Genomic DNA, 26956 nt, shown 5'->3' with positions numbered 1-26956 from the left:
AAATCAGTGACATCATTTATGAACTTGGCAATAAAGAGTTAAAATCTTGGATTATTTAAAAACATTTGGTAGTTTTGATCAGGACTGAAGTTAATTAACAGATTTGTGCAAAAAAAAAAAAAAACCACACATTTTTACAGCAGTTTAATTGAGTAGATGTTTTCATCCCTAACATAACGAAAGGGTAGTGAATTTGAACAATGCACAAGGGTTAATAAAATGCTTAATTTTTTTTTAAAATGCTATAGTTTATTTTTTACTTTGCAATTCAACGATTACTTTTCTTATATGAGACTTCCCCGATGACGTATGCAGCCTTCAAATGCGACCTCCGGAGGACGCAGCCTCCGAAATGAGACACATGTACATACAGTACAGACCAAAAGTTTGGACACACCTTCTCATTCAAAGAGTTTTCTTTATTTTCATGACTATGAAAATTGTAGAGTCACACAATATAGCAAAAGAGAAGATTGCAATCATCAATCAAAAAACATTAAACTACCTGGACCAATGCAAGAGAAAGCAACTTGAAACATGGAAGACTAGAAACACTGAAGCTTAGTTAATCATATATATATATATATATATATATATATATATATATATATATATATATATATAAGACAGATATAATGGAAAAATATACACCGGTACAATAGCATAAACAAACAAATAACATTGATGATAATGATTTGAATCTATATATGCAGCCCACAATGCTTTCCATTTCAAGGCAAGGCAAGGCAAGGCAAGTTTATTTATATAGCACATTTCGTACACAATGGTAATTCAAAGTGCTTTACATAAAAGAAAGTAAAATAATAATGAAGAAAAATAATAACAAGAATAAAACAAGCAATTTTAAAAATTTAAAAATTATTTAAATAATGTACTTATTTAAAATGAATTAAAAAAAACATTAGAAAATGATTTTACATAAAAAAACAGTGAAAATATAGTGCAATCAGCTAAACAGTTTTTTTTTTAATGGTTTTTAAATGATAGTATGCTGATTTAGTTACTGCTTTGACATGACTACTGAAACTAAGGTCTGTCTCCAGAATCACACCAAGATTCCTGACTTGATTTTTAGTTGTTTGACCCCTAGAGTTAAGGTATGCATTCACCTTGAACACTTCATCTTTGTTTCCAAATGCAATGACTTCAGTTTTTTCCTTGTTTAACTGAAGAAAGTTCTGGCACATCCAACTATTAATTTCATCAATGCATTGGCAGAGGGAGTCAATGGGGCTGTAGTCATCTGGAGATAAGGCTAGGTAAATCTGGGTATCAGCATAGCTGTGCAATTTGGTTCTTTCTCATTATTTGACTTAGTTGGAGCATATACAGGCTAAACAAGAGCGGTGCAAGAATTGACCCTTGTGGGACTCTGCATATCATGGATGTCCACTTAGACTTATGCTCTCCTAGACTCACATAATAACCTCTCCCTTCTAAGTATGACCTGAACCATTTGAGTACAATCCCAGAAAGCCCCACCCACTTTTCCAGTCTCTGTAAAAGTATGTTATGATCGATAGTGTCAAATGCAGCACTGAGATCTAGCAATACCAGCACCGATATTTTGCCAGAGTCACAATTTAAGCGAATATCATTTATTATCTTAATGAGTGCTGTCTCTGTGCTGTGATGTGGTCGAAAACCAGATTGAAAATAATCCAGGTATCCATTTGAGTTTAAGTATTTGTTCAGCTGATTAAAAACTACCTTTTCTATCTTTTTGCCTATAAAAGGAAGATTAGATATTGGTCTAAAATTGCTCAAAATGTTGATATCAAGATTCCTCTTTTTCAGAAGGGGCTTAACAACTGCAGTTTTTAAAGAGTTTGGAAATGTCCCACAAAGAAGTGAGGTTTTCACGACTTCTAAGATCTGCTTCTAAGCAGTTAAGCACACTTTTGAAAAAAGATGTGGGAAGTGTGTCAAGACAGCAGGTTGACGATTTTAGGTGCTGCACTATGTCTTCCAGACTTTTGCTATCAATTGCTTCAAAAATAGACATAGTATCTTTTTGATATTGTGGCCTAATCTGTCTGACCTCTGCATTACTTGAGGATGTGTCTGAGAGCATTTCACTGGGAATCTGACTTGGGTGGGTTTGTCAGTCTATCAACTGTGGCAAAAAGAGTACGAGTGTTATTTAAGTTACTGTTTATAAGGTTTGAGAAGAAAGTCTAGCTGTGGCTAGTTTCACATTAAAAGCATTTTAGACCTACACTTTTGAGTTGCATTTGATATATTTGAGATCTCAATTTGACTATCACAATTATGATTTGCAATATTTTAATTAGTTCATTATGGATTAGTTTAGTCTCAGAATCATTATGATTATCAGGTCTATTACTGAAGACATTCAGTGCTTTTTTTTCTGCAAATTCACATCTTCCTCTAGTTCACCTGTAAATAAAACAAAATGATCATTTATATGAACACTAAACAAACATTCGTCATTCAGTTTAATCCACATGTACATGTACGGTTCCAGCTGTATGCATTAATAATTATTTTAAATGGTAACATAGTATAATAAACTTCACATTGTTTTTGTTAAAATAATGCAATTTGAAGCTGTTTCTATTTGCTCTAAAATAAATTATGTGTGTATAAACACTGATTTCCTAATAGCTGTGGGTTTTAACGGGTTTTCATTTATGAAGTACAGTTTAGACACATCTCACCAACAAGACAGTGATCATGTGATGCTCTGAGCTGAAGCAGGAATCTGCACTGATTTTTTTTCCCTTATGATCTATCTACATCTATTTAACTGGTTTGCTCTGACCCAAACCCTTAGTTTCAATAAAGCTAAATGAGTTTCAAGAGTTCCACATATCAGTGGTAAATAATAAAGCTCTCTTTTATACCACAAGGGTCATTTACTCACCTCAAGTTTACAGTTTGAGTCTCGTAGCACATCTCTGAGTTGCTCCTTTGAGACTCCTATGTTATTGTTCCTCAGATCAAGCTCTTTTAAAAACTGCAGTGCTTTCGTGTTTGTCAAAGATTGAGCCAGACAAGCAACATCTGTAATGCCACAGTCATTCAGACTAGAAAGAAACAGACAATAAGCCCTTTCACACAACTTTCTGGAAAATGACCAGTAAATTGCTGGAACGATTTTACCGGTATTTTTTAAAAGATCCTGTTCACACATGATCTCTTCATGTGTGAACAGGATCTTTTAAAAAATACCGGTAAAATCGTTCCGAAAATTTACTGGTTTAAGAAGTTGTAACATTACCAGTAAATTGCCGGAATTCTGCTGTGTGTGAACGCAGAAGGAAAATTACCGCTATGAACACATATGAGTTCAGAACGCGGTGACGTAAGACCAATCATAACAATGTGATGCATTAAAGCACTGTTTACGAAAATAAAAGAAATGTCATCCAACTGGAGCGACAGTGAAATTAAAATGCTTCTCCTTTACGGGCCGATGAAGAAATTTGCCGTCATCTTAGGGGAACTTTTAGTGATTCAGTGACGTATGATAAAATAACTAACTGTTAACTGTCTCCGAGAGCAATGCATTCACAGGACAAAGTCAGGTCATCAATATTGCCTACTACTGTTTCAGCTATTAAAATAGTTCAGTTTCGTATGTTTGGAGCAATTTTTGATCATTAAATAGGCCTAAAAGTTTTGTTTTTAAAGTAACAAGCGGCCAGCACAGAGAGTTGATCATAGCCTATGTTTGATCAATTTAGCCTTCTCAAATCATCACGAATTGTCTAAAATAATATCTAAAGATATAAAACAGTTCAAGCACGTTAAACCCAGATAAATGTGCACTATATCCAATATTTTGTGCAGAGAGTGCAAGATAAAGCATGCTTTTTGGGACAGGTGCCAGCGCAATCATAATATATATAGAAAACAAACAAGCTTTCTGTCGACTCATCTTGAACAGGAGAGAATACAAATACGGAATAACAGTGAACAGCGCATTTTTTAATTTACCAGTAAAGTGATTCCGGTTATTTTATGGCAATTTACTGGTATTACTGTGTGAAAGGTGCTAATGTGTGATATTACTCGAACCAGATCACAGAACAAATCTTAATTATTTTTCACAAATACTCTGTGAACTCATGAATTGTTTTGGTTTAAATTAAAGTGATTTTATACATTTCAGTACAGTATGTAAAAGTTACTGACCTCAGTTTCTCCAGGTTACAGTGTGAATCCTTCAGTATGTCACATAAGTGATTCACTCCTGTGTTTTTTATTTTATTTCCACTCAGGTCCAGTTCTCTCAAGTGTGATGGGTTTAATTTCAGAGCTGAAGTCAGAATGTGACACTGTTCCTCTGTAATACTGCATCCACATAGACTGAAGACAGAGAGAGAAGGACAATGGATCTATGAAAAACTAAATTTAAGGATTGTGTGTGTGGTGTGTGTGTGTGTGTGTGTGTGTGTGTGTGGTGTGTGTGTGTGGTGTGTGTGTGTGTGTGTGTGTCTGTGTGTGTGTCTGTGTGTGTGTGTGCTCTTGTTTTTGTGACATATCAGGACACAACTTTGTATAATGACATGGGTATGACACAGGTATTACAAGAAGAGGGTGACTTATGAGGACATAACCCATGTCCCCATTTTTCAAAAAAAAGAAAAACATGTGTGTGTGTGCCACTTCAAGAGGGCAAACACACGTTGCACTTCATTTATGCTTGTTCTTTATCTCTTTCAAGTTACTTTTTTCTCTATTTACCCATTTAATTTAGTAATTTATATTGCCATTTAATCTTCACGAATAAGTTAAAGATATAAAGAAATCTCCCCATCTTATGGTTTTTATCATAATGACACAAATTTTTAAAATTAAATCAGTAATTTCGCAGTGCTTTTGCTTTAGTATTGTAATTTTTAATTTTTTGCTGATCAGATGAAGTCCAACTGAAAATTAAGAAAGAAACAACTAAGATTTTTCAATAAACTTCTGCTCACTTTCATCATAATTTTGTTTCCTAAAGCTCCGAATTCAGCATCACAAGTAAAAGTATCTCACAGAATAAACTACTGCAATTTTACAATCTGTTTTCTCCCTCTACAATAACTGAAGTAATTACTGGCTTGATAACTGAAATAATTATTGTCTTGTTAAGTCAGCTGTGTAAAACTCTTTTCCACTGAACTCTGGGCTTGTTTAATTTCAATACATCACCTTATTTTGGTTCTGTGTTCACACACACAAAAAAGGAGACAGTATTATTAACTACAGTAACATCACTGTTAAAATTAATGTAACATTTTAAATCATATGAAATTCTCACATCAGTGTGTTGAGTTTACAGTGTTTATCCTGCAGTAGAGCAGAGATCTGATTCACTTGTGTGTCTCCTAGTTTATGTTCACTCAGATTCAGTTCTCTCAGGAGTAACGGGTTTTTACCCACAATTCCAGTCACATATAGACAGGCTTCATCTGCAGCAGGACTCAAAAACCTGCAGAAGAGAAGATGAAGCAGGATTCAATTCAGTTTTCTACTGAACATGGTATGATGAAAAACAGCATTGGATTGTTGTGTGAGAGAGAAATGGTCTATGTTGATTAACTTTTTTTTAAATGTAATGTAATTTGATTTTTTTTTTTTTTTTTTAAATGATTGTTTTACTGAAATAATATTTCTCTCACCTCAGTATTAGTTTACAGTTTGGATCCTGTAGTAAATCACTGAGCTCCTTCACTCCTGATTGTCCAGGATCATTTCCTCTGAGATCCAGCTCTATCAGGTGTGAAAGGTTTGATCTCAGAGCTGAAGCCACAGCTTTATAACCTTCTTCTGTGACACTGCAGTTTGAGAGTCTACAGGAATAAAAATGTATGATTTTTTTTTATTAATTTAACTTTTCATTTTTTTACTTTACAAGACTATATCAACTCACCTGAGATTCTTCAGTTTACAGTTCTCTTTCAGTCCATCAGAGAGCAGCTTTATGCCTGAATCCTTCAGATTATTATTGCTCAGATCAAGATCCCTCAGACTGCTGGAGTGTGAACTGAGAACTGAAGCAAGAGCTGAACAGCTTTCCTCTGTTAGTGCACAGTTACTTAGCCTGGAAATAAACAGCTTGTCAAAGTATTTACATTCTAAACTTTGCTGTAGTGTTCGTGCAGCTGTAATGTTTATTGATTACAGTAACTATATTGCTGCCACTAATTTTCCAATCCACTTGTCTTTAATGCTCTCATGTCTCATGTGTCTTGTCTCTCACATGACTTATGATTGGCTAATGTTTAGCTAGTATGGTTGGGTAATGTTTTCTGGGTCTTATTTTATTTTCTCAATAAAAGTCTTATTTTGTTTTCCACAATAAAGAAAAAGACAGAGCAGGCAAATATTCATGTGGTGATCAACACCACCATGAACACATTATAATAATTTATCATCCATATCAATCAAATAAAATATGTAAATGAAGCATTTTGCCCATGTTTCTGAACTTTTTCTGAGATCAGGCAGTGAAAAAATCAACAGTCATTAGAATATATATATATATTTGTATAACAATATATGTCACAGTGTCTGGGTTGTGTTCCCTGGGTTTCCACTAGGTTTCCTCCTTTTCCACGGTGTCTGTCACCTTATCACTTCCTGTTCCCTTATTTGGTCACCTTCCTCCTTGTTTGAGTTAATTGATTGTTCCCCACCTGTCTCCAGTTTCCCCATTATCCTTTTGTGTATTTATACCCGGTCTGTCTGAGTCCTTGTCACGGAGTCCTTGTCTATGTCTGATGATATCCGTAGTCTTGCCTTTTCCGTGTGTTCTGTTCTGTTCTGTTCTGTTCTGTTTCATGTTGTTTGGATACTCTGGTTTTGACCCTGCCTGGACTGTTTACCCTTTTGGAATTGCCCTCAATATAACATCATACCTGCACTTGGATCTCTCCTCGTTTCTTGTATCACCGAACGTGACAGAAGGATTCCGTCACCTTGAGATCCAGCGGTATGTCGATTAACGCTTCTTCCCCAGCCACCGAGTGGGAGAGAGGCAATCAATTTGAGGGAACCCGCCTGGTCGTGTTTCGCGGGACCAGGGGAGGGCGCCGAGGAGGAGGTGGGCGAGAGGTAGCCCAGCATCGCTCTCCACCATGGCCCCCCTTTGATTCTGGGCTCACGTGGGAAGGACCAGAGCCGTCGTCTCACCAGGGCAGAAGGAGAAAGCCAGCGACACTGCCCATGATGACCACGGGTCCAGCACCACAGCACAAGATGGCCGCCAACCCAGCGCCGCTGCGGTGCATGACCACCAACCCCGCACCACGGGGCAAGATGGCTGCCAGCTCAGCACCAACGCCCAAGATGGCCGCTGACACCTTTCTTGAGTACTTCGAGATGTTATCAAGGATCCTAGAGGTTCCCAAGACGGTTCACGTCATGGCTGCTGAGCCAGCGCCTCAGCACAAGATGGCCGCCAGCCCAGCGCCACAGCACAAAATGGCCGCCAGCCCAGAGCCACAGCACAAAATGGCCGCCAGCCCAGCACCACAGCACAAGATGGCCAGCAGCTTAGAGCCACAGCACAAGATGTCCGCCAGCCCAGCGCCACAGCACAAGATGGCCCACTCAACGCCTGAGTCTCCAGACAAGGTGCCACCGACTCGCCATCATAGAGGGCGGAGGAGGATGAGACAGGCGTCTACCGTTCCTCAAGGTCCGGAGAATGTTCCAGAGCGGGCTGCTGCCGTCCAGGAGGACGCTCCCGAGCGGGCCACTGCCATCCAGGAGGACATTCACGAGCGGGCCACTGCCATCCAGGAGGACGTTCCCGAGGCGGTGCCTGATGCTGCTCCGGAGGCCGAGGCGGTGCCCGATGCTGCTCCGGAGGCCGAGGCGGTGCCCGATGCTGTTCCTGAGGCCGAGGCGGTGCCCGATGCTGTTCCGGAGGCCGAGACGGTGCCTGATGCTGAGGCGGTGCCCGATGCCGTTCCGGAGACCGAGGCGGTGCCTGATGCTGAGGCGGTGCCCGATGCCGTTCCGGAGACCGAGGCGGTGCCCAATGCGGAGTCGAGTCAGGTTCCAGTTGACCCTCCATGGTCGAGTGTGGTTCCAGTTGACCCTCCATGGTCGAGTCAGGTTCCAGTTGACCCTCCATGGTCGAGTCAGGTTCCAGTTGACCCTCCATGGTCGAGTCAGGTTCCAGTTGACCCTCCATGGTCGAGTCAGGTTCCAGTTGACCCTCCATGGTCGAGTCAGGTTCCAGTTGACCCTCCAGAGTCGAGTCAGGTTCCAGTTGACCCTCCAGAGTCGAGTCAGGGGTTCGTGGACCCTCCAGAGTCGAGTCAGGTGTTCGTGGACCCTCCAGAGTCAGGGCCAGTCACCGCTGACCTTCCAGAGTCAGGGCCAGTCACCGCTGACCTTCCAGAGTCAGGGCCAGTCACCGATGGCCTTCCAGAGTCAGGACCAGTCACCGATGGCCTTCCAGAGTCAGGACCAGTCACCGATGGCCTTCCAGAGTCAGGGCTAGTCACCGTTGAACTTTCAGAGTCAAGTCACTGGATGGTCTGCTGCTCCGCCCTGTTGGACTCCGGCATCTACCACGCGGACTCTGGCATTGACCACGAGGACGTGGTGGTCTTCTGCTCCGCCCTGGGGGCCCTCCGCTCTGACCACACGGACGTGGTGGTCTTCTGCTCCGCCCTGGGGGCCTTCCGCTCTGACCACACGGACGTGGTGGTCTTCTGCTCCGCCCTGGGGGGCTTCCGCTCTGACCACGCGGACATGGTGGTCTTCTGCTCCACCCTGGGGGGCGCTTTCCCTGACTACACGGTTGTGGTGGTCTTCCGCTCCGCCCTGGAGGACTCTGGCATTGACCACGAGGACGTGGTGGTCTTCTGCTCCACCCTGGGGGGCTTCCGCTCTGACCAAACGGTTGTGGTGGGCTTCCGCTCCACCCTGGGGGGGGCTTCATGTTGTTTTTTGTTTTATGTGTTCACTTCTGTCCCTGTTCCCCTCTGTTAGTCTGGCCCTCCGTCCCTCCCCCTGAACCTCCTCCGGTCCTCCTCCCTCCTGGTCTTCCTGTTTTGTGTTTACATTCTGGTGCCTGTTCCCCATGTTTTTCTTTTCTGGCCCTCCGTCCCTCCCCCTGAGCCTCCACCTGTCCGCCTCCCTCCTGGTCTCTGTTTTGTTTCTGTCTCGGAGCGGGCGTACTGTCACAGTGTCTGGGTTGTGTTCCCTGGGTTTCCACTAGGTGTCCTCCTTTTCCACGGTGCCTGTCACCTTATCACTTCCTGTTCCCTTATTTGGTCACCTTCCTCCTTGTTTGAGTTAATTGATTGTTCCCCACCTGTCTCCAGTTTCCCCATTATCCTTTTGTGTATTTATACCCGGTCTGTCTGAGTCCTTGTCACGGAGTCCTTGTCTATGTCTGATGATATCCGTAGTCTTGCCTTTTCCGTGTGTTCTGTTCTGTTCTGTTCTGTTTCATGTTGTTTGGATACTCTGGTTTTGACCCTGCCTGGACTGTTTACCCTTTTGGAATTGCCCTCAATATAACATCATACATGCACTTGGATCTCTCCTCATTTCTTGTATCACCGAACGTGACAGAAGGATTCCGTCACCTTGAGATTCAGCGGTATGTCGATTAACGCTTTTTCCCCAGCCACCGAGCGGGACAGAGAGGCAATCAATTTGAGGGAACCCGCCTGGTCGTGTTTCGGGGGACCAGGGGAGGGCACCGAGGAGGAGGTGGGCGAGAGGTAGCCCAGCATCGCTCTCCACCATGGCCCCCCTTTGATTCTGGGCTCACGTGGGAAGGACCAGAGCCGTCGTCTCACCAGGGCAGAAGGAGAAAGCCAGCGACACTGCCCATGATGACCGCGGGTCCAGCACCACAGCACAAGATGGCCGCCAAACCAGCGCCGCTGCGGTGCATGGCCACCAACCCCGCACCACGGGGCAAGATGGCTGCCAGCTCAGCACCAACGCCCAAGATGGCCGCTGACACCTTTCTTGAGTACTTCGAGATGTTATCAAGGATCCTAGAGGTTCCCAAGACGGTTCACGTCATGGCTGCTGAGCCAGCGCCTCAGCACAAAATGGCCGCCAGCCCAGAGCCACAGCACAAGATGGCCGCCAGCCCAGTGCCACAGCACAAGATGGCCAGCAGCTTAGAGCCACAGCACAAGATGTCCGCCAGCCCAGCGCCACAGCACAAGATGGCCCACTCAACGCCTGAGTCTCCAGACAAGGTGCCACCGACTCGCCATCATAGAGGGCGGAGGAGGAGGAGACAGGCGTCTACCGTTCCTCAAGGTCCGGAGAATGTTCCCGAGCGGGCTGCTGCCGTCCAGGAGGACGCTCCCGAGCAGGCCACTGCCATCCAGGAGGACATTCACGAGCGGGCCACTGCCGTCCAGGAGGACGTTCCCGAGGCGGTGCCTGATGCTGCTCCGGAGGCCGAGGCGGTGCCCGATGCTGCTCCGGAGGCCGAGGCGGTGCCCGATGCTGTTCCTGAGGCCGAGGCGGTGCCCGATGCTGTTCCAGAGGCCGAAGCGGTGCCCGATGCTGAGGCGGTGCCCGATGCCGTTCCGGAGACCGAGGCGGTGCCCGATGCCGTTCCCGAGGCGGTGCCCAATGCAGAGTCGAGTCAGGTTCCAGTTGACCCTCCATGGTCGAGTCAGGTTCCAGTTGACCCTCCATGGTCGAGTCAGGTTCCAGTTGACCCTCCATGGTCGAGTCAGGTTCCAGTTGACCCTCCATGGTCGAGTCAGGTTCCAGTTGACCCTCCATGGTCGAGTCAGGTTCCAGTTGACCCTCCAGAGTCGATTCAGGTTCCAGTTGACCCTCCAGAGTCAAGTCAGGTTCCAGTTGACCCTCCAGAGTCGAGTCAGGTGTTCGTGGACCCTCCAGAGTCGAGTCAGGTGTTCGTGGACCCTCCAGAGTCAGGGCCAGTCACCGCTGACCTTCCAGAGTCAGAGCCAGTCACCGCTGACCTTCCAGAGTCAGGACCAGTCACCGATGGCCTTCCAGAGTCAGGACCAGTCACCGATGGCCTTCCAGAGTCAGGGCTAGTCACCGTTGAACTTTCAGAGTCAAGTCAAGTCACTGGATGGTCTGCTGCTCCGCCCTGTTGGACTCCGGCATCTACCACGCGGACTCTGGCATCGACCACACGGTTGTGGTGGGCTTCCGCTCCACCCTGGGGGGGGCTTCATGTTGTTTTTGTTTTATGTGTTCACTTCTGTCCCTGTTCCCCTCTGTTAGTCTGGCCCTCCGTTCCTCCCCCTGAACCTCCTCCGGTCCTCCTCCCTCCTGGTCTTCCTGTTTTGTGTTTACATTCTGGTGCCTGTTCCCCATGTTTTTCTTTTCTGGCCCTCCGTCCCTCCCCCTGAGCCTCCACCTGTCCGCCTCCCTCCTGGTCTCTGTTTTGTTTCTGTCTCGGAGCGGGCGTACTGTCACAGTGTCTGGGTTGTGTTCCCTGGGTTTCCACTAGGTGTCCTCCTTTTCCACGGTGCCTGTCACCTTATCACTTCCTGTTCCCTTATTTGGTCACCTTCCTCCTTGTTTGAGTTAATTGATTGTTCCCCACCTGTCTCCAGTTTCCCCATTATCCTTTTGTGTATTTATACCCGGTCTGTCTGAGTCCTTGTCACGGAGTCCTTGTCTATGTCTGATGATATCCGTAGTCTTGCCTTTTCCGTGTGTTCTGTTCTGTTTCATGTTGTTTGGATACTCTGGTTTTGACCCTGCCTGGACTGTTTACCGTTTTGGAATTGCCCTCAATAAAACATCATACCTGCACTTGGATCTCTCCTCGTTTCTTGTATCACCGAACGTGACAATACATTGTTTATGCACAATTGTTAAAGATTATCTTTTGTCTGTTGTCACAACTTACTTCAGTATCTCCAATTTACACGTAATATTCTCCAGTCCAGTGCAGAGCTGCTTTACTCCCGAATCCTGTAGATTATTATTGCTCAAATTCAGCTCTATCAGATTGTTATCTGATCCAAAAGCTTTAGCCAAATTAGAACAGCTCTCATCTGTTAAATTACAATCATTTAACCTAGAGGGAAAAAAAACAATACAAAGTATCCTGAGTACTGAGTAAAAATATCATTTCACCCAATATAAATTAATGATTAAGAAGAAAAAAAACATGACATATTACTTACAGAGCTCTTTTGGAGATTTTCACAACTTCCAGTAGCCTAAAGAGACTCTTGTCTGATTTCTTGAATTTGTGAAGGTCAAACTCCTCCATCTCTTCCTCTGATGTCAACAAAACGAAGGCCACAGCAGACCACTGAGCAGGAGAAAGATCAGCAGATGAGAGACTTCCTTCTCGAAGTTGAGTCTTAATCTCTTTCACCAGAGTTTGATCATTCAGTTCATTCAGACAGTAGAACAGATTGATGGATCTCTCTGGAGACAGATTATCTTCTAATTTATGCTTGATGTACTGAACTATCTCCTCGTAGTTCTCATTGTTGCTCTCTTGCTCTGTCAACAGACCTCGTAAGAGAGGACGATTGGTCTGGAGTGAAAGACCAAGAAGAAAGCGAAGGAAAAGATCCAGGTGTCCAGTTTCACTCTCAAGTGCCTTGTCCACTGCAGTCTTGAGCAAATCAAGCATGATTTCATTTTTGTTTTCTTGTTCTGTAGATTCATGTTGATTAAACACACTTTTCTTGCAGATGTCTAGAAACAGATGTGCATAAAGGGCTGCAATAAACTCTTGAATGCTCATGTGAACAAAGGAGAAAGTGGTACCAAGAATGGTCCCTGTTTCCTCCTTAAAGATCTGGGTACACATGCCTGAATACACTGATGCTTTAGAGACATCAATACCACAGGCTTCCAGGTCTGAATCATAAAAGAGCAGATTGTTTATTTGCAAATGGTGAAATGCCAGTTTCCCCAGTGAAAGAATGGTGTCTTTATCCCGGGAAACATTTGGTGTGAATTGTCCATCATACTTTCGTCTGCTCTGCAGGATCTGAAAGCGGAGAAAGTGTGTGTACATTTGTGTCAGAGTCTTAGGAGTGTCTACAGTGTTTGATTCCTGTAGTGTTTTGGAGGCGTCATCAGCCTGATCGTTTTTCACATCATTATTTATTTTCTCCTGCAAAATATTGTGGTGAACAGTAGCTGTAATCCAACAGAAGACTGGGATGTGGCACATGATAAAAAGAGTCTTGTAATATTTAACATTATCAATAATTTCATTTGCCAGATCCGCATCTGTGAATCTTTTTCTGAAGTACTCCTCCTTCTGTGCATCATTGAATCCTTGTACTACTGTCACGCGATCAACACAGTCAGGAGGAATTTTAATGGAAGCCGCTGGTCTGGTGGTGATCCAGATGAGAGCAGAAGGAAGCAGATTTCCCTTGATCAGGTTTGTCAGGAGAACATCCAGAGAGACTTGTGATGTTACATCACGACAAGTCTCATTGCCCTCAAAGTTTAGAGGAAGACGACTTTCATCCAAACCATCAAGGATGAACAGTAATTTAAATTTATCATTTCTTGCAAGGTTTAGTCCTTTTATCTCTGGGAAAAACTGATGTAAAAGACTTGTCAAGCTTTGTGTTTCTTTCTCCTTTAAGTTCATCTCTCTAAATGCAAGAGGAAATATAAAAGTAATATCCTGATTTTCTTTACCGTCAGCCCAATCCAGAATAAACTTTTGCACAGAGATGGATTTTCCGATGCCAGCAACTCCTTTTGTCAGTACAGTTCTAATCTCCTTGTCTTGTTCAGGTGCTTCAAACAAATTTTTGCATTCAACTGGAATCTCTCGTGATTCATGTCGTCTATCAGCAGCCTGAACTTGTCTTACTTCATTTTGGGTATTAACTTGTTTACTAACAATCAGAGTCATACAGAGATCTGTGTAGATGTTCTTCAGAAGCTTGGAGTCACCATGCTTTGCAATTCCTTCAGATACACATTGATATTTCTTCTTCAGGTTTGATTTTAGTGGTTGCTGTTGAACGAGGACCAGCTCATCTAACAAAAAAAAAAAGAAAAAAAAAGATATGCATAATTTTAAATTTATTTAAGAGTGACTGACAGATTGTTATGCCTATGAAACTCTTACCTTGTAGAGCATCTGCAGCCTCATATTGCTTCATATCATTCAGAAAGAAGAGTGTCATATCAAGAGCTGCTTCTTTGATATCACGCATTTCCTCTGTGAAGTCCTGCACAAAGTACTGTGTTCTCTCTCCTTTTAATATTTTCTTAAACTTTTCCAGCTCCTTTTTAATAAACACAATTATTTTGATCTCAAGATCCTGAAAACGAAGCAAGCAAAAATAAGTCCTATACCTATACATTTAAAATGTTTAAAATAAACAATTTATGTGTACTACAAATTACACTCGTGAAGTTTCCCAGCACTGACAGAATAAACTATCAGCAAGGTAAAGTGCTGGTGAATACAAACACACAGAGATACAGAGTATCTTGTATGGATCAAATCCAATAATCAACAGGATTTTTTGTGTCTTGATTAATGTGCTGTTTTATTAACTTAAAGAAGTGTAGTCTGCATGCTGAAAACTACTGCTCCAGAGGAATTTAATTAAGCTCAAGCTTAATTTGCTTGAGCATACTTAAATTCCTCTGGAGCAGTAGTTTTCAGTGTGCAGACTTCACTTCTTTATTTTATTATATTATTCAGTTGTCTTGCACCTGCGTCCTATTTGGATGTTTGGGATGTGCACACCATTTTTGTGTTATTGAGTCTTTTTTATTCACTGCCATTAATTTGTCACACAGCTGAAACATGAGTACTATTTTATTTTTGAGTTGAGAATTAAAAAACGAGGGATTGTTAGGACATTAGTTAACAAGAGAAAAAAATCTATTTATATTAAGTTTTAAAAAGTGTTTAAAAAATAAAAATTAAATACTTATCTTTCAATAACATATTAGTATGTTAATTAATTATCAATTGTAGAATTTATTAATTTATACTTGCCTTGAAGATGCAGAGGAGATTTTCACTGAAATTCTTGCGGTTGCGGTAATTCTTGTAATTTGAGTCCGATTTCTCAAACTGAACCCTGATAGCAAAATAAAGGTGGAATTTTTTTTCTTTCTCTTTTTTATGCATACTATTGGCTCAGTTACAATGAGGGACAGAGTTATGTGGAGGCACTGTCCTCTTGGTTGTTATAACGGACTTTAATACAGTTGTATATTAATTCCTCATGAACCTGATGACTCTAATGTATGATCTCATTTAATGATGCTGAATTTAACTTTAAAAAAATGGTATTGTATTTCATATTTTCATTGTTATATGGATCAATGCACACAAACAATTTGCTTCAAAATTGCACAAATACAAATTTCGTCATAGTAGTACCATTTATTTTGTAATTTATTTTAATACATTTGAAAAAAAAAAATCAACTGTTAGGTTTTGTTTTCAGTTCTAGTAGCTACCTGTGTAACTAAACGAATATGTTCATTAAAGATTAAACAGTTTGCGACACATTATGTTCTGTGATCCATTTTTGTATTTAATTAAGTTCTATTACATACACAACAGTGATAAAATAACATCACTATAATGCAAAAAATATGAAATAACTTTTGTTAGTTGTTTTGATGATATTGGGGTACAATGGCTAATATTACAGCAATGCATGATGACAGATTTGAATAATTTAGTAATAAATAACCAATGGATCACTGTAAGATGGTTGGAGAAAGAGATGAAATACCTCTTGTTACATGGTGTTTTCTCACTGAAGTTCGGTACATTACCCTTTGAACGGTCACTCTTCACAGACACAGAGCTGAGCACATGAGAACCTGATTTTACTCTAATGACACAAAGAACAGAAGGAAAATTCTTCTATTTAGTCCATCTCCATCACATACACCACAGTGAAGAGATTAGTTAACATCACCGTAGTGTAAAACAAAATAAATACCTTTTTGAAGGTGATGTTTTTTCCCCTCTAAAGTTCGGTCCGTCTCCTTTTATTCGGTCACTCTTCACAGACACAGAACTGGACACAAGTGAGCCTGATCTTACACTAAAGACACAAAGAACAGAGAGAAAAAAAACACTATTACTGGAGATTCTTCCAGCTACATAGTCAAGCATTCACATAACAGCTCACATAGAATATTCAAGTCACTGAATGAACAAATAAACTACTGTACCTTCATTGTTGTATCACTCAATTTTCACTATGGGGTTGGGGTTGAGATAGGGCTTGGATTGTTTAATAATGTTGAATAATATTATTAAATATTTAAGGATCACTGTTAAATGCTTTGAGAGACACATTAAATACCTCTTGTTACATGGTGTTTTCTCACGGAAGTTCGATCCGACTCCTTTTGAACGGTCACTCTTCACAGACACAGAGCTGGACACATGTGAACCTGATCTTACACTAATGACAAAAATAAAAAAAATGTTTCAGGAAGTACAGGGGTTACTTCAGTCTAATTTGAAGATGAGTTGCAAATGGTAATTAAATGCAATATGGCTGTACATTTATTGTATTATTCATTTAAGATCTACAACACAGTGAAAACATTAATGGATTCAGTTTACTTTGTATTCATTAAAAATTGTTTCTGGCTTCACCATACAGTACATAAAAGACTGTGTATTAATACACATTTAAAAAAGAAGAAGACATGAAACATTAAAATTGAAAGCATATGCACAAATTAAAGAATGTAGCAAAGCGTGTGGAATTCCTTCTAGTTCATGATGGTGTTTCCTCACTAAATGACACACATGAGCCTGATCTTTTACTAGCAACACAAAGAGTAAAAATTAAAGAAAATGTAATGTCTTCGATATTTTGCAATTAAAGGGACAGTTCACCCAAAAATGAAAAATCTGTCATTAATTACTTACCCTCATGTCGTTCCAAACCTGTAAGACCTCCTTTCATCTTCGGAACACAAATTAAGATATTTTGATGATTTCTGAAATCTCTCTGACCCTCCCGTAGACAGCAAAGTAAGTACCACGATCAAGGTCCAGAAACTCAGCAAGGAGATTGGTAAAATAATCCATGTGACATCAGTTGTTCAACTGTTTTACGAAGCTACGAGAATACTTTTTGTATGCAGAAAAAAAAAAAAAAAGACTTTATTCAACAGTGGGCTAGTTGCAAATCTCCGCCATCTTGGATTTCCGGTCTTGAGAGTGTGTGCGTAGATATTTCCGGTTCTGCTAAACGTCAGTGCAGAGAACCGGAGAAATCCAAATGTTACCTTCTATATCTTTACAGGATTTATAATATCACTTAAAATGCAAAGAAGATATACACTGCTATTATTACTATACTACAAATGTTAACTGAGCCAGTGGATTTGAAACTTGTGTATGTTTGAGTCTGGTGAATTAATTAAATACACTAATGTTCACTATTGTTCACGAAATGAAAGTTGAACTCATGGTGTGTATACACAGCTACATAATGTATTTTTATCTAACCATTTATGTAAATGTACAAATTAATTATTTCTCGAAAATGTTTGTATTACATAGATTTTTTTTTATTTTTATTAAATATTTACCTCGTGAGACGTGGGCTGCGATTTATCTTCATAAGTATCCATTTCTCAATTGTGCACAATACATCAGTCTGTTTCATCATTATTTTCACAACATATTTTATTATTTTACACAGTAATTTTAATACCTGTTTTATCTGATAATTAATGCAAAAGAATAACTATACATGCACTGCTCATAGACAGATGATTTAAGCTGCAGATCTTTCACAAACAAATAAACATTGAAAAACACACACATGAATGCAAACAATGATCTTTTAATTAATGCAAACCTACCATTTTTATTTTATATTTATTTTAAAATGGTTATTTTGTGTTATATTTAATTTTTATTTGAAATATTTGTGCGTCTCGTTTGACAGTCAGAAACCTTGATCTTACATTACATTCAGAACAAAATTGCATATTTGAGTGGTTTGTGTTTTAAAGAAGAAATCCCTGTGGACTGATTAACCTGAAGCTGATGCTGATCGAATAATCAACAGAAGAATAAAGCAATCTCCGCGTTGTATCTTGATGAATTTCCACACAAAGGTACGCAAAAATGTAAGGAGGATGTTTCCCCATGTCTTTGATATACCACTATCCGCTGTTAATTTTGAAAATCATTACTTATATATACATCTAGCCAAGTTTCATATGTAAGTTTCCCTTACAGTAAATGCGAGGATCACAAGACCGGAAGTAAGTATGCACACACTCGCGTTGCTGAAGCTCACCAGCACCATCTTGTGCACCTAGCCCATTTGTCTCCTCCACGTCACCCAAAAGCACCATTTTGGAAAGTATCCAACGTAAACAGTGTATGCTGTTCTGTGTGAGCTGTGTCACACGGATATGTAGTTTTTATTCAAAGCAGAAACAACGCAGAAAATGCACACACTGTTTACATTCAGTGGATTCTCTCCAAAATGGTGCCAGGGTGATGCGGCGAAGATGAATTGTTGAAATTTTTTTTTTTCTTCTTTCGCGCAAAAAAGTATTCTTGTTGATTTGTACAATAATGGTTGAACCATTTATGTCACATGGATTCTTTTACCGATCTCCTTTCTATGTTTCTGAATCTTGATCGCTGTCTATGGGAGGGTCAGAGAGCTCTCAGAATTCATCAAAATTATCTTATCTTAATTTGTGTTCCGAAGATGAACGGAGGTCTTACGGGTTTGGAAAGATTTGAGGGTGAGTAATTAATGACACAATCCTCATTTTTGGGTGAACTATCCCTTTAAGTTGATAATTAGTTAAAATTCACTGTGAAAAACTAGTTAAACCATGCATTATTACAATATTCTCAACTGTGAAAGTAAAAATGTTACACAATATTTCAAATTTGAGAACCAAAACCATAGGGATTTATGATAAATACTTACTGAAATACTTTCTAACAGTCTATGTGTGACCAACAATAGGAAACATTAAATACCTTTTGGTAGTGGTTTTCCTCTTACTGAAGTTTGGTCCATAACCTTTTGAATGGTCAGTTTTCACAGACACAGAGCTGACCACATCAGTGCCCGATATTTCACTAATGAGAAAAAAAGTTTCATTTGATGTTCTAATTAAACTCAATTAAGTTCTCAAAGCTCTCTCTCTGTAGGGTTTTTCCTGGAGGATGTTTCCCCATGTCTTTGATATACCACTATCCGCTGATTTTAGGACAAATAGAGTGTCTGGAAATTACATTGAAATAACATCTAAATCTAATGCATCCTGAGAGTGTTGATTTGGTCCCGAAACAGTATAAATTAAATCAAATGATGTTGAAAATATTTCCACTGACCACTTTTGAACTAGTTTTGAACCTTGTAAGGAGGTTCTGTGAACGTCTAAATCAGAGTACAGAAGACGTCAAAAAAAGACGTCATAAAAACTTTCATTCTGGCTCCTCAGTGGACGTCATTTCAACGTCTGCAAAGACATAAAAAGACGTCCACTGGACATAACTTTGCACAGTGGGTAAACTACCAGCTTTGTATTTCTCATGAAAATGTTCTTTATTGTTAAGAAAACACCCAAAATTGCATTAAAATAACATAAAAACCATATATTATAGTAATTGTGTGTTAAACATAGGGCCCTATGAAATCAGCTTTATTTTTTTCCCAAATTTTGTTCTAATTTTTCTAGAATCCTTTTTAATGGTTAAAATTACATTTCATTATCAAAAAGCATGTCTAATTAAAATCATGGAACAATGTCACATCAGTTTATTGAAAGTTTGACAAAAATGACGTTTAGGGCCATATTAAATATTTTATTTTCTTTCACCATATGTTTTATTGTTACCAACTTCTGTGTTGTAGCATGCCTAATTATTTGAATGCATAAAAACAACTTAATTTCTATACATTTATTCCTTAAAAATAGCCTTATTAAATGTTTTATGTTTCTTCAGAAATTCAGTGGTGCTCAGAGCAGTTCTGGTTATGTTCTTTGTGTATTTTATTGAGATGACAGATGCTGAAATCACCACAAGTGTTGCGGGCGCTTTAGTGTGTGTGTAAACAGAACCGCGTGTCATTAATTCATGCAGAAATATATTCGCGTAATACCAGTTAATGCTCATAAGATTGTGTAAATCAGTGGAAAAGTCATAGAAAGTATGATTCTGTGTAAAGAAATATCAAGTAAACTTGTATATAAATATCTGCATATTTCCAAATATGAACTAAAAGCTCTAATGGAAGCAATTCAGTGATGCTTGCACGTGACTGCCTGCCTGAGTTTTGTTGAAAACCAGAGGCGCACAAAATTTGGCGGAGATGGTCGCCTCATATTTCTCTATGCAGAAAATTTATTTTATTTAAGTTATGATTTATGATCAAGTTTATGATCTTTAGATTTTCTTGGTGGCAAGTTAAATTGTAGTGAATAAAACATTTGGACAAAGATTTGACAAACCAACTGTGACTCGTGTTGACTACAAATATATATTTTTAAATAAATCATAGAGTTTATGCCAGATCAACATTAAGAAAACCATAAAATACATTTTGGAAGATGATGGGGTTTTCTCACTGAAGTTTGGTCCATCACCTTTTGAATGGTGACTTTTCACCATTCTGGACACAAGTGAACCTGATCTTTCACTGACAAGAACCGAGAAAGCACTATTAAAGGAGCTTCTTCAGTCTCATTTCTCCTGACTATGAACAGATGAATGTGTTTATGTTTGGTTTTCTGTTTAATCAGTCAAGTTCAATCACAGATACAACAGTGAAGAAATGTAAATAATGTATGTAAAGCACATTAAATACAGTACCTTTTAGCTTGTGATGGTGTTTCATCACTAAAGGACACATGTAGCCCCACATTTTCACTAACAATAACGAAAAGGAGTTTTCTCAGTCTCATTTGAAGAGGCTTCATTCAGATGGTAATTAGAATAAGTACAATTTAACAAACTACCCACATAACCATGCGTTGTTATTCTTCTCCCATCAACAGCTATCACAATACATAAAGCAATTTATTTATTTATTTATTATTTACTTTTTTACATTGACCACACCAAACTGTCCTGGAAATTCATTAGCATTTGGCAGACACTTTAATCCAAAGCAACACAGATTCAGTAAAGACACATATTTTATCATTTTGAACAAAAACATGATCTACTCTTCTGAGTTAGAGCAACAAAAACAAGAACAAACTTGTGAGACCTGGCAGATCATCAATGTTTAAATACCTCAGCTAACCGACTGCTCTCACTATCCGTATTGCTGTGACATGACTAATGCCTTTTCATTTCAGAGAAATGTAATGTTGTAACTGAGGTGCAAACAATGTCTTTATTGGACTCTGGACTCTAGAGAAGTGCTTGAATTTTATAGACTGTTATAGAGGAACACATCATTTTATCCCTTTTTACACCCGCCATCTCGCTGAACTTTTATGATTACAGTAACAGACTCAGTCTTACCTCTGTTTCACTGAGACACTCATCTCAGACAGAGAGTCCTTTCCTCGCTCCTCTGACATACTGCAGATAAACTGCCGTTGAAAAACAGCACTGCTATCTTTGTGTTGAAGACAATCAGATGCTCAGCACAACCTGCACATGAGGTGAAAATAATGACATGTTGAGTTGGCAACAAACAAGCTGTATAAAAAGAACACAGGCTCTGAAACTAATCTTACTGTAAATATTACATTATAATACATTGCATTTAGTCATTTAGCAGACGCTTTTATCCAAAGTGACTTACAAATGAGGACAATGGAAGCAATCAAAAACAACAAAAGAGCAATGATATATAAGTGCTATAACCAGTCTCATATTACATTTCCTGTAGTGTAACAATTTCAGACAACTCTTCATAATATATAGCTATAAATGTAGAAACATAACTACATCATTTTTACATTATTTTAGCATTGGAAATATTACAGAGGGGGAAACTGAACTTTCTGTGCAGTTTTATATATTTTGGACTCACTTTTACGCAACAAATTAACATTATACAGCATTACGTCAGAATGCATTTTATTAATTTCAACTGCTAAGTGAACTGAAATATTCTCTTTAATCACTGGTGATTACATTCTCTTTTGAACCAAATTAAAAGACATTAGCAACATTCACCACGTGCTTTCCCGCCTAACTGTAAACTTACTTTCGATTTCGCATCATCAGGAAAATAAAAAGCGGGACTTAAAAAAAAAAAAATACCCGTAATACATAATTTCAAAAAAACATTAACTGTTCATTCACATACCACTAACTGTAATCAATGACGTCTTAAAACTTACTTGCAGTAGTACGACGGTCTTCAGCAATGCTGTGCAGAATGCTTTCTCTTTCTCCCCTTTAAGACCCATGTCACGTGATGTGACTCCAATTCTTTTCATTTAATATCTTTTCTGCTTGTAGACTTTGTTCATGGTTAAACGTTAACTGGCGGTTTCAACATTCTCAATTTGCCTTGAAGCTCAAAAATGCAGCACATTTGAGTCTTGAATTAAATTGTGTTAGATCAAGTTCATATAATTCTGTCAGCTTAATCAATTTTCCTATGAAACATGACGCTATAATTCTTATACAGTAATCTATTCTATATCCTGACCAAACAGAAATGTTTTTGTTTTACCCTTAGCAAAAAGTAGTATACTTCAAGTTAGGGGTGTGCCGGTACTAGTACCGGTACCGAACGGTTCCTGGGCAAATTCCAAATGGAAGTGATCATCCCTATCCCCTTGGAGTGGGGACTTTGGAGTGAGTAGGACATGTGCGTGACATTAAGTAGTCGTTAGGAATGCACTTTGCTAAAGGAGTGACATAATTTCCTCATTATCTTCAGCTGGGATGTTCCTGTGACAGCGCAGCATGTGTCCGTCAGCAGATGTCTCTGTTTTACTGTTATAAATGTTTTTTTTTTATTGTTGTTAGCATAACCGTTGCAAATAAACATACATTTTATATTTAAATACGTTTTAAAAATATGCTACACTGTAAAACCCGACCAGTAAACTTAACTCAAACCAGTAAACAGATTGCCTTGATTTAAACCATGTAAGTTTTAAAACTTTGCATTCAAGTAATTAAGTGATTAACTAGTGCTGATTATGAATTAGTGATGAACAGCTGCTGTTAACAAACAGAATCACTGAAGAAAAGAGAAACACAAGAACTACTACAACTGACTTCAGACACAGTCTTAGATGAAATCAACTGAAATAAAATACATGAAATCTCTCAAGATCTGATTAAACAACCCACAAACAGCATCACCAGCTCCACTTATTAATAACCAGACTGACTTTATTTCTGTCAGACGTCTACAGAAGATCTTATTGAGAATGAACTAAGGTTTAGATGTTGATTTATTGTTTCATTTTAAGTAACCATGTTAGAGATCAGTGTTTGTATTACTTGGTCTTTTGACCCGTGACTTCGGTTTTTGTGTTTTCTCTGGCTGTTGTAACCACATGTTTCTGAAACATGTTAGTCGCATCTCAAAAGCCCAGAAGAAATGCCAATCGCCTTTTTTAATTAACCCATTGATGATAATCATCAAACATTGACCTGTTTGCACTGTGACTTTTGATGAAATGGTTGTTGTGTAATTAGTTATATAATATAGTAAAAGTGACTTTAAGCAGTGATTCTGTGATAATCAGCTAATATAACAAAGTTTCCAAACACTGTAATCTTCTATGGTGTCAATCAGTCACCACAGACATCAACAATCAGCATATAAACCTCAACAATGGTGACCATAATAAAAAGGAAATGCAGCATGTTTTTTTTTTTGTCACCATTGTTGAGGTTCATATTCTGATTATTGATGTCTGTGTGTGACTAATTGCAACCATAGAAGAAAAATGTATGTGTATAAAGTGTTTGATAATATCATGTAAACATATAACGACAAAGTCATCAGAGACTTCCATTATAATAAACTAAATTAATTACGCAGCACTCTTTAGTCAGATTTTGAACTATGAACAGCTCCATGATTGATGATTGTCATCACCAGTAAGCTGCATAACTACCAACACCTGTTAGTATTTTTTTCTGGGTTTTTGAGTTATAACAAACATGTTTTAGAAACACACGGTTATAATGGCCAGAGAAAAACTAAGACAGAAATCAAGGGTCAAGAGACCAACTAAAGCAAACACTGATCTCTAACATGGTTACTTCAAATGAAACAATAAATCAACATCTAAACCTTTTTATTGAGTTAATTCTCAATAAGATCTTCTGTAGACGTCTGACAGAAATAAAGTCAGTCTGGTTATTAATAAGTGGAGCTGGTGATGCTGTTTGTGGGTTGTTTAATCAGATCTTGAGTGATTTAATGTATTTTATTTCAGTTGATTTCATCTAAGACTGTGTCTGAAGTCAGTTGTAGTAGTTCTTGTGTTTCTCTTTTCTTCAGTGATTCTGTTTGTTAACAGCAGCTGTTCATTACTAATTCTCAATCAGCACTTAGTTAATCACTTAATTACTTAATCGCAAAGTTTTAAAACTTACATGGTATAAATCAAGGCAATCTGTTTACTCAAACGGTTTGAGTTAAGTTTACTTGTCGGGTTTTACAGTGTAGCATATTTTTTACCTACAGTTTATACAAACATTATGGTCATCCAGTGATTGATATTTCAAACATAATAATAGTGGTTAGACGTTGGATTTTGGTTGAAAATGAAAATCGGGTTGACGTCTAAATCCAACGACTGTTTGACGTCAAGCTCCAATGTTGGGCAGATGCTGAATTTTGGCTAGAATAAACACCCGCCCCCCCAAAAAAATATATATATAAAAAAACGGTGAAATGCATGGCAGTAAACGTATTACCAGCTTCACTTATTACTAACCAGTTTGACTTTATTTCTGTCAAACGTCTACAGAAGTTCTTTTTGAGAATTAACAGAGGTTTAGATGTTGATGCTTTATTTGAAAATGATTGGTCACCATTATTGTGATCAGTGTTTGTTTTAGTTGGGTAGTTTGACTCTTGGCTTAGTAAGTTTGTGGTTCCTGTAATAGTGTTAAACAAAACACAAAACTAGTTATAAAAGGGGCCACAAACAAAGATAAGGTGATATAGTTTTCATCATCATTAAGAAAAATGATTGAAGAAAAGTAATTTTATCGTCATAGACCCAAAGTGGTTATTTAGCATATTATTAATGAAAAAAATTCAAGAGACAATACTTTCTTCCCTCAGATTTTTTTAAATACAGTTTTGGGAGAAAACACTTTCGAGACACATAGACTTCAATAATCAGTATATGAATCTCAACAATGGTGACATGCTTCATGCAGCAATGCATGCTGGGAGCCACCATAGTATACAACGCATGGCTCCCAGTATGCATTGCTGCATGAAGCATGTCACCATTGTTGAGATTCATACGCTGATTGTTGATGTGTGTGTGTGTGTTGTGTGTGTGTGTCAGCGTAGGTTAAGATTTTTGAGCTCTTGTTTGTTAAAAGATTTTAACTGATTGTTATAATACTTTTGTATTTCATGTGGCAGAAACACAGGGTTTGTAATATGGATGTACTAACGGAAAAACATAATTGGACACAGGTAGTAAGGCTCAATCATTTAACATTAGTTCAGTCATGACAACTCTCAGAAAGGATTGTAAAAGCTTTATTGATGAAATTAGAAAACCACCAACCTCCTGAGGAGACAGTGGAAGCTGTAAAAAAAAAAGGATTTACAGGACAAAACAAAATTGAGGTACAAAATAAAAATTTCACCACTGGCTCATAAGCGGATTTGCAAACATGTTAATGGATGCTAAATAAGAGAGCAGGACTCAGCAAACAATTTGACAGACTTTACTGAAGACACATCAACTTACAAAATAGTGCAGGGTACAGGCTATATTTGACTCAAATGACAGACGGAGTTGTACATTTATTCTGTATGGAATGATTTCAAATATTATTTTCTTTTTTTTTATTAAAATGTTTCATAATTGATTAGGGCTGCCTGAAAAAAAAAATCGAATAAAAATGTTCTAGCATTATTATTCTGAACAAGTAAAACTGATTCTTTGTTAAAACATCAATATCTGTAGGCCTACTTGACTTTAGAAGTCTGGTGGGGGGTTTAACTCTCAGCTAAAGCAGATGACACAACTGCAGCTTCCTCTAGTGACTGAACAGATAACAGCACTGACATCAGTGACTTTAGATGCATCTTTGTGACTTTTACATTACATTTACTTTACAATAAACTTGAGCTTATTTAACTTTAATATCACTTATTGATACTTTCCCTTCAGCCATAAAATTCTAGTGTCTTTGGAAACACATTATTTTGATTGTCCCTTTTGAGCATTCTGTTGACAATAAGTAACTTTGCAGTTACATGTCAACCAAGTCTCTTTAGAGTATTAGTAGACTGTTTGATTAATAACTGCTAACTCTTTATTGTGATGGTCTCCCAGCAGATACTGACTATAAGTATTTTTGCAAGTATGTCAACTTATTCTAACCCTAATCCTACCAGTCTACTAATACTCTATTCAGGGGCTCCTCTATGGTTTATGGACCCCCTGAGCAGCATATTTACTTTGGCCACCTCTGTAAAAATCGTGTGAGGCCAGTAGTCCAAATCATTAATAAGTTACAATGTGTTACATTTTCAAATTAGCAAATGGAGTTGGGATAACATCTAGTGGTCATTTCAACAAGAAGGTAATTAATTTACCAATTTAATTCATTATTTCATATTATATAATATTGTTTTAGTTTTGAGATCAACTGAAAAACAAGTGTTTTAGTGTCACAGACAGAGTCTGGACAGGCACTGATCTGGAGAGTACATATTTGTCTGAACCAAGGCCTTCATGGAGAAATATATCTGATAGCAGTTCACTGGTTTGAAAATATTATGATGACAGCATTAAATTATGATATTGTTCTTGTTCCATTTTCACACAAACACAC

General features: G+C 38.9%; 2 protein-coding genes and 1 long non-coding RNA gene across 3 annotated transcripts in view; all 3 read right to left on the bottom strand.

Moving 5' to 3' along the window:
• Window positions 1-26956, bottom strand: part of LOC132159554 (uncharacterized) — a 1375546-nt gene that overhangs the window by 1291644 nt on the left and 56946 nt on the right. The window contains exons 4-6 of the mRNA XM_059569099.1: window positions 16296-16391; window positions 15927-16031; window positions 15714-15815 (exon numbers count right to left, since the gene is read on the bottom strand). Coding sequence (XP_059425082.1) covers window positions 15714-15815; window positions 15927-16031; window positions 16296-16391 — 303 coding nt within the window. The remainder of the gene's footprint in view (window positions 1-15713; window positions 15816-15926; window positions 16032-16295; window positions 16392-26956) is intronic.
• On the bottom strand, window positions 2291-14378 carry LOC132159555 (NACHT, LRR and PYD domains-containing protein 3-like). Its single transcript, XM_059569100.1, has 9 exons — window positions 14078-14378; window positions 12147-13986; window positions 11867-12037; window positions 5909-6079; window positions 5658-5828; window positions 5297-5467; window positions 4183-4356; window positions 2909-3071; window positions 2291-2421 (listed from the first exon to the last, which is right to left on the bottom strand). The coding sequence occupies exons 1-9, from the start codon at window positions 14313-14315 to the stop codon at window positions 2413-2415; spliced, it is 3108 nt and encodes a 1035-aa protein (XP_059425083.1). The 5' UTR covers window positions 14316-14378; the 3' UTR covers window positions 2291-2412.
• Window positions 20619-22588, bottom strand: LOC132159588 (uncharacterized). Its single transcript, XR_009437878.1, has 4 exons — window positions 22294-22588; window positions 21464-21595; window positions 20804-20860; window positions 20619-20630 (listed from the first exon to the last, which is right to left on the bottom strand). It is a non-coding gene; the product is annotated as an uncharacterized LOC132159588 (long non-coding RNA).

The sequence above is a fragment of the Carassius carassius genome, chromosome 16, assembly GCF_963082965.1.
Source record: "Carassius carassius chromosome 16, fCarCar2.1, whole genome shotgun sequence".
Classification (NCBI taxonomy): Eukaryota; Metazoa; Chordata; class Actinopteri; order Cypriniformes; family Cyprinidae; genus Carassius; species Carassius carassius.
The sequence above is the reverse complement of the archived record's forward strand: the minus strand, read 5'-3'. Positions and strand labels throughout refer to the sequence as shown.

Excerpts from the sequence above, each read along its gene's own strand:
- LOC132159555 (XM_059569100.1), bottom strand. The coding sequence starts at position 14,315 with ATGTATAGGTATAGGACTTATTTTTGCTTGCTTCGTTTTCAGGATCTT. Across the intron at positions 13,987-14,077 it reads GGCTGCAGATGCTCTACAAG|ATGAGCTGGTCCTCGTTCAA; the intron begins GTAAGAGTTTCA and ends TTTTTTTGTTAG. Across the intron at positions 6,080-11,866 it reads TGTAAATTGGAGATACTGAA|GCTAAGTAACTGTGCACTAA; the intron begins GTAAGTTGTGAC and ends GTTTATTTCCAG.